Here is a 16022-nt window from a genome sequence, read left to right as displayed (position 1 = left end):
TTTAAAATTCAAATTATTGAATCCTAAATTAGTTTATGTAGTCTTCAAAACAGTTTAACTAATGCTACTATATTGTTTGAATTAATGAAGTGGCTTACCTTTTAAATAGAAGATAGAAGTTGTAGTAAATTATTCAGATTTCTCCTAGAGCAGTAGTCCTGTCCTTTCCAAAGATAACAGGATAAATACTTCTGTCCTTTGATTACAAAGGAAGCGTATAATGTCTAGTTTGGGCAAGATACCTAGTTTAAGGTAGGTAAGGTAGAATGAATTGAATCTTACCCTAAGAATGTATCCTACAAAGACTTTTAAAAAAATTCCTGATAAGGTGCAAAAATACAAAAGTATCGGTGTGGTATTTTTGTTTGTTACACAATGGGATGGAAAGCCATTGCACATGGAATTTGGAAATATTTCAGACATGGCTATAAGAGAAGACTGATAATGTTGGTGGAAAGAAGGCCCCTTTAATAACTGCAATGGATCAGTCACACACCTTTATTTCAGTCTGTTGTGTGGGATAAAAAGCAGGCATGAACATGACCTGTGGATGGCATATTATCATAACCCATGGGCTATGCTGTAAAATGCACTGTTTTATAAACTCCTGGAACGGGTTCGTGGAACTTTTTGAAGTAAGTGATTACTCAAGAGTCTTCATTAACTTTCTAGCTGCTTACCAAAAATACATTTAATAAGGAGAGTGCCCTAGTTCTACATGTCTAGCCTTTACCCTTTCCAAAAGGGAAATTGATAAAGTGGGGTGGAGGGGTGTGTGTGTGTTTGTTTTTTATATATGGAGAAATCATTCAGCATTGGAAACAACACCAAGAAATCAAGTGATTTTACATCTATAGCTCTATAGCTAATTTTATTAAAATGGAGTTTTATGCTAAAAGGTGAACCATTTAGTTTTAAATATATTTGCAGTGATGTGTTTATACATCATAGAACTTTTTAAAGGAGTATTAGCCTATTCTTGGGCTTTTTGAACGTTGTATTGCCTAGATCATAATCTCATCTGTATGAAACAAGAGGAGTATTTTAATGCAGGCAGATAGTTCCTTGTGAGTTAGGGTAGAGGATGAATCTTAATGTTTAAATATTTTTTTTACAGGTAGCTAAGTCCAGTTTTGGAAAGTTAATTACTAAAACAGCTTAGAATCCGAAGATGTACTTGAATAATAGGTACTGGGTAATGGTGAAATATTGATGATTGGGAGTTCTTGATCAGAAACTTTGTGTGAGGACTGAGAAAAAAGTAGTGACAGGGAATGGTAACATGCTAGAATTATTCAGACTTTAGAGTGGGGAAAATCTGTACTAGTACAAAACCCCAAACATTTTAAAATTGAATATAAGCTTCACTAGGGAATAGCAGTGTTAATAATCAGATTTCCTTGACTGTTGTTTGCAATAAGAAAATAATCTTTGTTGTGGTATGCCTTTGAGGATGGTAGTCATCTTACATAACCTGAGCTGTCTAAAAGTGTGTTCCTTACATATTCCAATGAAGGAAGAGAGAGTCATCTATACCTTATCTGTCTTAGGCATCTATCTTAAGATGGACTGACACATCCTCTATTTTTGTTTCCTTTTTGGGATACTGTCCTGTCACCGATGAGTTTTTAATAATTCTTAACTATTTTCATCATGCGTCAAGACCAACAGGAAAATTGAAGACTAGAGACATTTTTTCATCTCCTCTAACTATGTTGCTCCTACTTTAAACTAGTTGTGTAGCCTACCAGTAGAGACTAGATTGCTCACCCATGGCAAATTCCATCTGTTTTGGACACCTGTCTTAGGGTGGAGATAACCATCTTGTTAAAAATAGCTTTTGAATGGCTGAATCGCAGTTAACTTTGAGAACTTTATTTATAGGTGTTGCTCGGAAAAGGGAGCTAAGAACTTTGTTTCTCATCAGCTGTTCACAATGATCTAGATTATAGGGTACCTTTTTAAAAGTAAAAAGACTGATTAAAAGCTGAATAATTTATTTTTCCACCCTCTCAGTTGGTCATTTTTTTTTACCACACTCATAAATCTTTGACTTCGGTAATGGAGAATAAGGTGATGATCAGCACTTTCTTGAATAAAGAAACATAGTTTATTTCAGCTGTCAAAAATCAGGAGGAGTTTGTTACTTACAATGTGATAAAGAATCACAGTCAAAGATAAATAGATCTGAAAAATTGCTAATGCCCTTTCACTTTTCTGTTCAGCTGCCTCAGCATTTCAGCTATTGATTCTAGGATAAGTACAAGCATCTTGAGAGCCCGTGGATTTAAATTTAAAACATCTGTTGTGCTACTTTATTGTTTGGCTTCTAGTTCCTCTTTAAAACTCTGTTTTCTATAGTACATACAAAAAATCTTGACAACAGTCACATCACAAGAATGTTAAGAGCTTTGACTTTGGATAGGAGGGCAAATAAGATATAGGACTGGTTTTCTCAGAGCACTGAAAGGGCAGAGTCAGTTTCTCACTCCTTCATCTATGCATTCATCCATCTTCAGTTCAAAAAATATGCCCGAATCTATTGGGAAACAATGTCTTCTCAGCTTGGACCTGCTTGCCTTTCCACATTGCATCAGAGGTGATGAGATCTTCAACCTTAGAGATACTGAGATTTTAGACAGAGCCCTGAGAAACCTTATCAAAGTTGGGTCTGCTTTGAGCAGAAGTTGGACCACGTGACCTTCAGAGGTCTCTCCAAATTTAAATTACTCTGTTACAGCCAGGGAAATAAAAAAAAAAAAAGTATTTTTATTTCTGAGAAAGTAAGGGTGACACTTCAGATTTTCTCTGCTAAGAAAACGTAAACAGCATTAAGGAGTCCACCGTTACTGGGAAGAGTCATAAAGCCAAGTAACAATACATAAATGAATAACAATATAACTATGCATGATGATCTGCTATATATATATATATATATATATGCATTTGAAAATGTGCAAAAAAATCTGTTAACAATGACATTGCATGTGGGTGTAATTTGAGTTTTTTGATATACGGGAAGCCATATTTTTATAGTATTAAATGCAAGTCCCTATTATCATTTTGTTTGTGGAAAAAGTTTACAAATTGAACTTTTCCAAGTGTGACGCTGCACTTGCCCACATGGAAAATGGTAAAACGTGGTGTTGCTTGTAATGAAGTAATTGTGGCTTTCTTTAAAGACCAGTGGAACAAAACAGCTATTATCAAATATGAATAATCTTTTTCACTGCTTGATTTTCTCCCCTTCTGGTCCTATTTGTGTATTATTTCAGTTGGGATCAGTGTATTGGATGTACAGTATTTAGGTTGAAAAATGCTTCTTATAATAAAGGATGTGTTCATTCTGGGATTTCTGGTGGTGGTGGTTTTTTTCTTTTTTTTTTAAACTGTTTGTCATTAATAGTATCAGATTTCTTCCATCATATTTCAGAAAATGCCAAACAATTTAAAGGATTTAAAAGACTATTTTTGTTCTTTTTTGTTTTCTCCTTACAGGCCTGGCAGCTGCGATTCAGTCATCTTGTGGGCTATGGTGCCAAATATTACTCCTACCTCATGTCTAGGGCTGTTGCTTCCATGGTGTGGAAACAGTGTTTTGCTCAGGACCCATTTGATAGGTAAAAACAAAGAAAATATGAAGTAGAATGAAGTGCTACTTGCTTCTGGAAAACATGAAACAGGTCAGATGGGGCTGCCTAGATTAATGGGCTTTTTTTAATGACAGTTGGGTTTTAGCCTTTTTCTTGATTTTAAAAGGATTACAAAACAGGAAATAGACACAGGTATAAAGTGTACTTTGGGACATGTTCATTGGTGCAAAAAAATTCATGTCGATGTTTTAAGATACAGGTGTGCCAGTTTGGAGGCACTGAAATCCACATTTAGATCTAATTAGAGAGCTTGATTTTCATAGATGCCTAATTACTTGTAATTTTCTATTGAAGTCAAAGCAACTGTGGGTATTAAACAAGCTTCATGTCACCAACTTCAAAGCTAAGTATAGCTATCCTACTCGTTCTGCTTTGAAATTAAAAAGTAAATTGTGAGATCACAAATTGTAAGTGTTCTATACCTTAGGTGAGCATTCAGAGCATTGTAACAGAGCAGTTTTTCCCCTTGGAGCAATGAAGGCTGAAATGTTCACAAATTAACTTCTGTAAACACTAACATATTCATATGTATCAAATTTGTCTAGTTCAGTTACTCATAGTATAATTTTAAATGTACTCTGAATTTGAGGACTCAACATGGAATCAAGGCAGTCATTGTTTCAGGGTGGAAGATTTCATTTGATCTCTGTCTCTGAGTTCTGTAGAGATCCTAGAAGCAAATCTGACTGAAAGCTGAACAGGTTGTGTTTGCAGGTGGATCTAACATCTGTGTTTCTCCAGGGCAATGGGTGAGCGTTATCGTAGAGAGATGCTGGCACACGGCGGTGGAAAAGAGCCCATACTTATGGTTCAAGGTAGAAAAAAAATTTATTCCCTTGCTCAAGTGGGAAATAATACAACTGCATTTCCTAATTTGGTCTTTTTAATTTGTGATTTTCATTGGATTTATGAAAGAAAACTTATTTAGTTAGTTAAGTGAGCAGGATGTCAGCTTTGTGTCATGATCAGTAGAGCTTGTCATACGTAGAATAAAAACACGCAGATAGTTGGGGTGACGTGTCGGAAGAGGTTGTATTTCAAGGCTGTCTAAAGAGTTCAGAATAAGAGTACCACATACTTGAAGGAAGATGGATGACACAATTTTGTGATACAAAGAACTGTTAACTTTTACATACATGGAATTCATAATGGATCTGGTTATTTCGTGTACAAGAATTTGAACTTGTTTTGGCCACATCTTTTTAGCATCTTCAAAATTACTTCACTTGCATCAATACTTTGAGTGTACATTCTCATGAAGTGGAAGAAATATGGTTCATTATTCCTCTCTATACCATACTTGCCTTTTGAATCAGGAAAGTAACTTCTAAAAATCATTCATAGCGATAGCAAAGATGTTATAATTTGTATATTAAAAAAAATAATGTCAGGAGAATGAAGTAAGTTTGAGAAACTGCTGAATTTATCTTGACTGTCATTGAGATCATGATAAAAACTTTCCTTTGTAATGTTGCAATATTCAAACCAAACATTTTTGCATTACTGTTGCTATTCGTGATAGGAGGACTTGGTAAGCCCTTCATCTGAAGGGGCATCTTTCAGTTTAGTCTGAAGTTCTTAATATTAAGAATGAATATTAATTCATTGGCCTCTGTTCACTTCAGTTTGGTAGACAGGAAGTTGTGGGGATTTTTCTCAGATAAGGAAGACAGTGGTAATGTGTCTGTATTTCATCATGAGATTGGCAGGGTTCCATAACTAGAACATTTCAGTTCTTTGACCTATCTGTTTATATTTGAGGCCATAACCTCTCTGCTCCTTAGATTCATCATATATTAAGCAACTATTTTTTTTCAAGATTAGTCTGTTTATATTTCTGATCTTCAGGGTTACTTTTTTATTTAACATGACTTCGCAAACTTGCATTTCTTTACTGTTCTTGAAGAGCCTGTGTTTGTAACCTCAAAAAACTGTAGCCCAAAACTGTGGATTAGGTAGTTGCAAGACAGGAACGTAAATCTTTACAAGCAAATCCAATAATAAATTGTAAGTCATATGGTATAGAAAGAATGAATGCTTTTAAACACCAGTTATGCTTATCATCTCTTCTATTTCTGGGATGTATTTGGAATTTTACTGAGCATGAAATCTTTCTGGAATGCCCTAGATGCTATGTTGAAGTTGCTGACAGTGTGCTCCCTTTAATCAAATATTATTTGAATGAAGTTTGGAGAATTCATCTGTGGATGGACTTATCAATGGAAGTAGAACTGGCTTTCCCCTTTGCATGTGAGAGAACACAGTAGAACATGGTATAATCAGTTTGGAGTTGAGATTATGCATCTGTTGTTTTGGATAAAACTTGCTATGGAAATGAAGCTAAAAAGGTGGCATCATAGTCCAGGAAATTCCAACTTTATTTTAAGTTTAAAGGAAATCCAAATATGATGAAGTCTGGTAAGATACAGTGAAAGCACACAGACAAGTTTAACTCTTGTAATGCAGTAATTAGATGGTTTAGGCATTTCGATATTCATAGTCCTCATGCTTATAGTCCTCAATTAATTTAGTTCATTGGTGAGTTGTCAGGACCAATGGTGAATGGTTAAGAGGTGATAGCTGTGTAGCCTGGGCTTTGAAGAAGAGAGCAAGCTATATTTAAGGAAAAGTGGTGCCTACTGCAGGGTAGTGAACTTCATGTAAATAGTAGAATAATGGGATCTTTTATGATGTGACCATAAAATCTATGTATAAAATATAGGCAGTTTGATTTTAATTTTTTTTCTTTAAATCAGTAAATCCATAAACCACTAAACAGAACTGTGCGTCACTTAACAGTCAGTAACTGTAGTGCACCTGCTGGTGTGTTTGTTTATGTGTAACAGGAGAACAAGACAGCAGTAACTCCCCTGTGTCAGCGTTAGCATGAATCATACTGGTGAATGTAGCACGGACTATGATTTACAAAAAACAGCAGAGGTTTTCAAGATGTTTTCACAGAATCATAGAATAGGTGAGGTTGGAAGAGACCTCTGGAGATCATCTCGTTCAACCCCACTGCTCAAGCAGGGCCACCTAGAGTCAGTTGCCCAGGACCATGTCCCAGGTGGCTTTTGAGATGGAGACTCCACAACCTCTCTGGGCAACCTGGGCCAGTGCTCGGTCACTGTCACGGGGAAAAAGTGTTTCCTGCTGTTCAGAGGGAACCTCTTGTGTTTCAGTTTGTGCCCATTGCCTCTGGTCCTGTCACTGGGCACCACTGAGAAGAGCCTGGCTCCATCTGCTTTGCACCCTCCCTTCAGGTGTTAATACTCAAGATCTCCCTGAGCTTTCTCTTCTCTAGGCTGAACAGTCCCAGCTCTCTCAGCCCTTCCTGGTAGAAGAGATGCTCCAGTCTCTTCATCATTTTTGTGGCCCTTTGTTGGATTCTCTGCAGTATGTCCATCCATGTCTCTCTTGTACCAAGGAGCCCAGCACTGGACACGGCATTCCAGGTGTGTCCTCAGCAGCTCTGCATGGAGGGGAAGGATCACCTCCCTCAGCCTGCTGGCGATCCTTTGCCTGATGCAGCCCAGGATGCCGTTCTCCTCCTTTGCAGCAGGGCCCCACTGCTGGCTTATGTTCAACGTGGTGTCCACCGGGACCCCCTGGTCCTTTTCATGCGAACTGCTTTCTTGCTGGGTGGACCCCAGCATAAGTTGGTGCCTGGGGTTGTTCCTCCCCAGGTGTAGGACCTTGTTGAACTCTGCCCTGTCATCCAGGTCATTAATGAAGATGTTAAACAAGACTGGACCTGGTATTGACCCCTGGGATACACTGCTAGTTATTGGCCTCCAACTGGACTTCATGGCACTGATCACCTCCCTCTGGGCCTGGCCATTCAGCCGGTTTTTAATCCACCTCACTGTCTGCTCATCCAGCCTGTACATCAACAGCTTCTCTGTGAGTATCTTAGGGAAACTGTCAAACCTTGCTGAAGTCCAGGTAGATAATATCCATGGCTCTCCCCTTGTCTACCAGGCCAGCTGTTCTGTCACAGAAGTTTATCAAGTTAGTCAAGCATGACTTGCCCTTGGTGAATCCATGGTGACTATTCCTGATGGTTTTTCCGTCGTGCATGAGCCTGAAAATGGTGTCCAGGATTAGCTGCTCCACCACCTTCCTAGGGATTGAGGTGAGAGTGACCAGCCTGTAGCTCCCTGGTTCTCCTCCTTGTCCTTCTTGAGGATAGGAATGACATTTGCTTTTTTCCAGTGTTTTGGCACTTCTCCCAGAGTGATCCCAATCTTATCAAAGATTACTGAGATTTGCCTTGCAGTGCCCTCTGCCAGCTCCCTCAGCACTCACGGGTGCCTTCTGTCAGGGCCTATGGGCTTATGTTATGGCCAGTTTGCTTAAGTATTCCCTGATCTGATCCTCTTCCATCAAGGGTATGTCTTCCTTGCTTCAGGTTATCTCCCTGGCCACTTTTGTATTCTGAATTTCAGTTTTATACTCTGTGTTTCTTTCATACTACTTTAAACTGAAATTTTAAAACATACTCAAGATCATAAAAATAACCGGAATTCATCAGCATATCCTTGCCTGTGCATATTGTGATGTTCATTTGTAGACAGTGCAAAACTTAAACAAGCATGCTTGAATGACTCCCTGGGAAATGAAATTGAGGTGACTCCAGTGTTTTGACAAGTTAATAATTTGATTGTTTGGGATTATTTGAGTTTAAATTATAGAACACACATGATGGAAAAGCTTATTGTATCTTCATACTTCATTGTTCTGTATTTATTACAAAATCCGAGAATTTAAGGAGAAAAGTAAGAACAGTTGCTTGTTCTTTAATTGGTTTGGGTTCAATCAGCTTGTGACTCCTCTTGCTGCATTTTGTCCTTTTCATTATGGATGTTGCATAATACTTGATTTCTCTTTTGTTGGTTTTCATCAGTTGCAAAACTGTGCTCTCATAGCAGATGAGCAAATAGATTCCTGATTAAAGACAGATTCCGCCAAACTTAAAAGCTTGTTGATTTTATTTTTCTTCAGTGTAACAGTCCAGATTCTGTACTCACTAGTGCCGTAGTTCAGAAACCTGAAGTTCCTTAGGCTGTTATTTCAGGCATTTTTAATATATATATAAAAAGAGAAAAGTGCTTTGTACAAGTCTGGCTTTTGGATGCATGTATGTAGCCTCACTTTTGAAGTGCTTCCATATCTCATTGTGAAGTTAGCCATATTCATTGACTGGTAACATATAGCTTCACAAGCGGGTTTCATTTATACAGTTTCTTTGTTACATTTTCTTTTCAGAAGCTATCTATTGTCTGTCTTTTGTGTTTGGATATGACCCTAACTTTTCATCTTTCTCCCGCGTGATTCCGTAGATGTACTGATTAGGGAAGGTAAAGGATCTGACCTGCCATCCAGTGGAGTTACTGACAAGATTCCTGTTTGGACTAGTCTTTAATTAGAAAACATAATACACTTGTTTTGTTTGGATCTGATTCTCTTGGCATTTGTTTCCATTAAAAAAACCAAAAAAACCCCAACCAAAACCACCAAACACAATGGCTTTATGAAACCTTTTTTAACATTTTCTGAAGTGACCCCTTTTATCTTACCCCTTTGACAATCTACAAAATTCAGAAATAGTCACACATATGGATAGCAGGAGCAATTAAAAAATGAGTAAACAGTGCTTTGTCCAAGAGGCTTGCTTGCTTGTTTTTTGTTGGGTTGTTTTTTTTTTTTCTTTAGAGAGGAAATACAGTTTGAGAAGAACTTGATTCCTCTGTCACTTTGGGTCAGCCACATGGCTCTTGCAGACCCTCTCATCCCAGGACTACATGGCATTAGGGATTCCAAATTCCTTTAAAGATACGTAACCTAGGTGTCCCTTCCAGGTCCAGTTGTGTGCTGATTGCAGGTCTGAACAAGATTCAGGTGTGGACCATCCCTCCCTCTCTCCCTTGGCACTCCCTGACTGGAGAGAAACCCAGGTGCATAGCCAGAAAGTGAATTGCAGTGTGAAAAGTACTGGGTTGGATGAGCTGGGAACTGAGAGCATGGAACAAATCCTGGAGTGCACTTCTCCTGCAGTTTTGATGCAGTCATATGGCCCTTTGGGTCTCTCAGGAAGTCCTTGTGCAACATGTGAAATTGTGTCTTTGATTTGTTAATGCTGTGTTATATTGCAGACAGTCATACTGTACCGTGTGCATACATGGTAATCAAACCAACCGAATGTGTAAACACACATGCATTTGCTGCAATGCAGTTTGAAACGTTGTTTTTCTGTGCCTCGAATTGTACTTTGTGGAATAATCATGATTTGAAGAGGCTGTGAAAATCTTCAGATAATGATTGTGTGTCTCTTTGAAAGTATAAGAAATCTGCATAAATCCTAAAAGGTGATGTGAATGGCAACATATGTTAAGTCAAGCTACATGGACCCAAAATAATTAGTGTTCTGAAGGGGCAGAGGCCAAATTTTGCCACAGGCTTTATTCTTCTCCCAATTTTCAGTGATTGTAGGTTATAGCTAACCATCTCTCAAAAGGGTGTGGTTAACCACAGTGCTGTAATGTGAAAGAAAACTTCAAAGCAGAGAAGATAAGCTATGCAGTTGCCTTAGGCTTGGGAGAGACTGAGCTGAAATAGGAGTTGGGCTGAACATATAAAATACACTCCTAGATTTTAAAACTGCAACAACCATCAGACCTTGTGGACATCTTACTAAATCATTTAGACTGAAGTGCTGAGTACTTAAAATATATCAAAGCTGATCTTGCTTTGATATATTTTAATGGAGTTTAAAGGGAGACATAACAATTCTTAACACATCAATACAGAGTAAGAGGTTAAAACACGGAAATACCATCAGTGTCTGCTTCTTTTGGAGTTGTCTGCTCTCAAATCTGTAGTTATTTATTTCATAAGGGCATGATCATTTTACTACAGTAGGAATTCTTCAGCAGTGACCTCTGTTGCTCTTCTTCCTTCCCTTGCAAAAGCAAATTCTGCTAGTGTCTGTTTGCGATGTCAGTGATGGGAAAATAACAATGCAATAGACCACTAATGCAAGAAACCTGAAATCTATTTGTATTATCAAAAGCTGGAACTACTGGGTTGGAGGTCATTTGACACCACTATTGCCAAAATGATTTTGAATTCTCCTACACATTTAAAAGATTCGATGTGGAGTCTAAATGAATGTAATTTGTAACAAGTTTTGAGTGAGATTTGGTAAGACTGCATTCAGCTGCACTAAAATATATTCAAGTGTACTGTACTTCATTAAGTTTCTTTTATTCATTTTGTAATATCCAGGGTTAGAATGTTTTTGTTATGATTTGCCATTTTTATGTAAGAGGGAAATTAGATCTACTTGAAGATAATCCCAGCATCAGTCTCTGCTCTTCCCCCTAATCATTATACTGGTAGCTTTTCTTCTTTTGCAGTGTATTGATAATCATAGTTCTAAGAATTGTCCACAGCAGAATAAATTCTAGTGTACCAAAAGAATTAGCTAAATGACATCTGGGATGGCTTTTTTTTATAAAGTCAGTATTTGAAGGGAGTTTTTGTATTTTGGGGCTTGGGGAGTAGTGGTTATGCCTGTTATGGCCATCATTATATTCTCTGTAGGCAGCATTACAGTCATCTCTCCATATTGATATCTGATAGAAAAGGGCATATTTGCTACAGAAAAAAATGGTTCTTTTATAGAGCCACATCTTAAAAATTGGAAGGAAGGAATAATTTCACCAACTTGAGATTCTCAGCTAATCATCCAGGTTTTCTTTCTGGGATACAAGAAAAAAGTAGGTCTTCATAGGTACAATTTGTCTCTTCATAAAGTAGATCTCTGAAAAAGGTCATATGAGTGACACCCATGAGGGGTCTTCCTACAGTTCAGTCTCTAGAAATAGAGGCAGGCAGTTTCAGCTGTAAAATCTGAGGCAAAATGAAGCCAAAAAAAGGCAAAATGAATTGCACTGTTGGGTTGGGATGGGATGGCTCCAACTGAGTTTAAGACGAAGCTCCAGTAGTCACGCGTGACAGTACATGTTCCAGTGGGCTGCCATCCCTGTCACCCTCTGAAGACTTCTCTGCACTTCTGAGAAAACTACAGGGAAATACTACGAGTTTAAACTGGAAATTTTCCAAGCCTCTTAGGGAGAAAATATGCATGTCCCCCGGGCAGCCCACTCAGGAACCTAGAGAGGGAGTTTGTAAGAGGCCACGGCTCTCTGGGGAGGTTGGATTAGTAGCTAGTATCTGGACACATCTGTTTCTCAGCACAGCGTACAGCAAGCTATTTTTCATTCTATATTGAAATTCTATATTTTTGAATATTCTATATTTTCATTCAAGCTATAGTTCATTCTGTGAACTAGAAGTAATTCTGTAGCAATTTTACTAACATTAGAGTTTACCAAGTATTTGGAAATAGTAATTCCGTTCTCTTTCATTTTGAAAACAGCTTGATGCAAACTTCATTTAACTGCATTTCAGTCAACCTCTATATAGTAAGAGATTTGCTTTCCTTTTAGTACCAAGTATTAATCTACTGGGTCATGGCAGTTTGTGTTGACACATGCAACATGTTTAAATCAGATCAAAATGGGATTCTGTGAGGTCTTAGCAAGAAAATCCTTTTTGGTTGCCCACACAAAATTACATTGAGCTGGTCTGTTTCCTGGTGGGTTTTGAATCATTGTGTTATAGTAAAAGATTCCAGTCTTCTAGCAGCATGCAATTATAATTTCCACTGAAAGCAAATATTATTAAGGATGTGAAAGAATATAAAATTATGTTCGGTAGGTACACTGATCAGAAAGGGTAGAACAAGGTTATATTTACATTGGCAGTTGTCAGAAAGAACAGAACACTTCAAAGAAGTACAAAGATTAAATTTTACATTATTTGGCAGCTGTGCTTTGGGGTTTTTTTTCTGGTACAAGTAATGCAGTAAATTTCCATATATAATCTTGAAAATGTTGCTAACAGTGAAAAGGCCAACATTAATGCAATATTAAGTACAAAGAAGCATCTGAAAATAATTTACAGGAAATATTCTCGTGCTTTCTGAATACTGGGATTCTGAGGAGGAAGGTGTGAGATTTTTAGCTGCTCTGTTTATAGGATTACCTGACAAAGTACTTGAGTGTGATTCTTCATTATGTGCATTTCCTTGCCTGTTGTTCTCTAGCCATATGCTACAACTAGCAGATGCAATAATTTAAATTCTTAATAAAAGATAAGTCCTGGTGCTGTAAAAAAGCAAAATCAAAACTGCAGTGCACTGAAAATGCTTTTGTGAGGGTATGTTTCATGCCTCGTGAAAAAAATCAGCAGTAATTGTACTTTAAATACTAACTTAAAATGCTTTTAATGTGTGTAACACTTTGAGAAAAGATGTTGTTTTTTCTGGCTCTGTCAGACTTGAGACTCAGTAGATAAGGATTTAGATATCCGCTCAATCACTGATTTATTCCAGTCATTTGGAAATGACTGAGTCTATGCTTACATGGCTGTAAAATTGATATAATTCCCTACTGAAGGAAGATTGCAGTGATAAAAATCAGTCTTGAAACCTTTCAATTCTATGATAACATGTAACAGGTAGCTTGAAGAAATTAAATAATCCCTAGACACTATAATTGCATTTATTTCTTGATGAAGAAACATGAAAGCCATTTCTGTCCAATTGTGACATTGAAAGTTACTTATCAGTAAGTAGTATTATTGACAAAGCTTTCAAGGTCATAATATTCTTGCTAAGAGTCTGTTGTCTTGCTTTTGTAGGTATGCTTCAGAAATCGCCTTCAGTTGAAGATTTTGTGGATGCCCTTGTTTCAGACTTAGACCAGGACTTCGAAACATTTATTATGGACTCATAAAAATGTTCAACAGAACTGAGTTCTCATATGGAAGAATGCATATGTCTTTGTAATTGCAGATAAAATGCTTTTTTGCTTCATGGTGAACACTTGTAACAAGTTTGAATATTCATGATGGTAGAACAGTAATAAATAATTTCATTGGATCGCCTGGTTTCATTTCTGGAGATGATGGCTTTCCGTTGCATAGGAACTTAAGCATGGAATTTGAGAGAACAAATCCTCTAGCATGAATTGTTAGAAAATTTGGTCTTGTTGGAACAGTTGATTCAATAGGGATTGAACTTTTCTTCAGGGTGACTGGAGTGGCATGAATGGTCTTTTGATATGCACATTGGATTCAGTATTAGGACATACCTGTTGAGCGTCATGACCCAGAACTGTTTGCATGTCTCTTTCTCCCGTGCTCATGGATATTCTTTAAACTTGTTTAACCCTGTTCCTTGTGGGAGCTCTGCACTGGGGAAGAGCAAATTGTGTTTGCAGTGGAGGGGAAATTGGAAAGAAAGATGAAGGGGAAAACTAGGAAAAGTATTTGAGATAGGGAACAAAAAGATAGGAGAAGAAAACCTGTGTTCTTACAGGTATGCGGTGGAAAATGTTAGGGTGTGGAGGAAAGAGATACCAAAAAGAGAGAGACAAACGAGTAAAATATGTAGCCCAGAAATGTTTCCTAGTAGAGGATAACATGGAAGGTAGCCATGGTTTTTTTTGTAGCTGCAATGATCCGATGGGTATATGTGTGGCCGTGTTTGTAAATAAAAATAGTATCTTGTTATACGAAGCTGTTGAGCAAGTGGTCTTCAGGTGTAGAACAGAATAGCAGACTTCAAAGCTAAATACAAAAGATGGACTGTTCATTATATCAGGTCCATCAAAGGGTTGGGAGAAGGAACGAAATTCACAAGGTGCCATAAAACTGGACTTGCTATTCAATTAGTAGTTTTTAAAATATCCAACAGAGTTAGAATTTTAGTTCCTAAGCTTGTTGTTTGCAGATCTGCTGAGCTTTGGTGTTCAGGGGTCGGCAGGTTTTTTCTGAGGAGTATTCTCGCATTAACTGGGTCCTTTTGTCTTTCTGTCTGTTATCTGGGAGTTTATTTTATTGGGTAGTGGTGGTTTAGGTTTTGCCCGTGTTACCTGAAGGGCTTTACTGGTTGAAGTCTGACATCTTTGAGTGTATATGGATTTGCAATAGGCATTTTGATGATTCCATTGCAGAGAGCAATTACTATGGAAGTATGTTGGCAACGTTGCTGCATGGGTATGGCCTGAATCTGGTCCCTGTGTGGTTGTTCACATGGAATTTCCTTTTTGAAGATGAGTGGGCAAGTGTTGGGGAATATTTTAAAGCATAGGGAGGCAGGTTATGGACACACACAAACACACAAAATTGTTCAAAACAAAGATGTTTTTCTAGAATAGGCTGGAAGAGTTTTAAGAAGAACTTTGTATAAGAACTATATGTGATGAACAAAGAAAGCGTTATCTGTGAGGTTTTCTTTTGAAGTAAATTATGAAATGGTATTTGAGTGCCTATTAAAAAAGAAAAAAAAAGGAATTAATTTTTCTTTAGAAATGGCCTTGTCTTTTGGAGGTCCTCTGTAGATTGTTGCAAAAGGTATCGCAGTGTCCTGTTCAGTGGAAATGCAGTGAGAGAAGAGAGGAAGAGAGCCAAGGCTGAGAGATGAGGGCAAATAGCTGGGAGAGAAGCAAGTTAAGAATAGAGATAAAAAAGCTCAACCAGAAACAGTGGATGTTTGGGAAGGGATAAGTAAGAGTGAGAGCTGATTGGGTGATTTGCCTCTGTTTTTTAGCTGAATTTCTGCTGTTGGGTATTGTTTCATATTTTACCCTGTTTTTTCACTTTGTTTTTGCAGGTTGGGAATTTGTCTTGTATGAAAAGCACTGCTATTTTATTAGAACTGTGTTTAGACATTTTTTTAGATATGAAATGTTGTGATTAAACCATAGCAGGCATATTTTCAGACATGTACCACAACAAGGCTTCTGTGTTACATGGCTGACTGACTACATTCTGTATCTGCAGTTGGTCCCTATGAGGAAGGAATGAATGGTTTCGCTTAACGAACTAGGTGGTGTTTTGCTATAAGTTATGTGATTAAAAAACGTAACTTGTTTAGTTTTTGTTGCTTTTAGGTGTGAGTAAAAACACATTGTGAAGGTAGGAAGTTCTTTGAAGGATACAGTAGCTCATGAATGTAAATTTAACAGCCCCTTATAGAGTATGTAATGGCAGTTGTAATGGGAACTCAAGGGTGTTGCTAAGGGAGCCTTGTATTGTTTGTTGCCTGGGTTTTGTACTGGAGCAAACTACCAATAATGTTTGTCTGGAGTTGGCACATGTTGAAAGATTCATTGTGACAAAAAGAACTAGCAAAAGGAAATCCTAGTGCTGACATGGTCCTGGGAACGCTACGGTAAAGAAAATAAAGCATCCTAATTGGTGGAGTAAGCAGAGAATTTAAGGTTAAGAGATTGCCCT

At 37.6% G+C, this 16022-nt stretch overlaps 1 protein-coding gene across 1 annotated transcript in view; it reads left to right on the top strand.

Annotated features, from left to right (window-relative positions):
- LOC119142721 (mitochondrial intermediate peptidase) overlaps positions 1-13662 on the top strand; it is an 80939-nt gene extending 67277 nt beyond the window's left edge. Inside the window, exons 17-19 of the mRNA XM_037375978.1 lie at positions 3499-3620; positions 4395-4468; positions 13422-13662. Of these exons, the coding sequence (XP_037231875.1) occupies positions 3499-3620; positions 4395-4468; positions 13422-13516 (291 nt within the window). The 3' untranslated portion in view covers positions 13517-13662. The remainder of the gene's footprint in view (positions 1-3498; positions 3621-4394; positions 4469-13421) is intronic.
- Positions 13663-16022: the final 2360 nt, after the last annotated feature.

The sequence above is a fragment of the Falco rusticolus genome, chromosome 2 (assembly GCF_015220075.1).
Source record: "Falco rusticolus isolate bFalRus1 chromosome 2, bFalRus1.pri, whole genome shotgun sequence".
NCBI classification, from domain to species: Eukaryota; Metazoa; Chordata; class Aves; order Falconiformes; family Falconidae; genus Falco; species Falco rusticolus.
The sequence above is the reverse complement of the archived record's forward strand: the minus strand, read 5'-3'. Positions and strand labels throughout refer to the sequence as shown.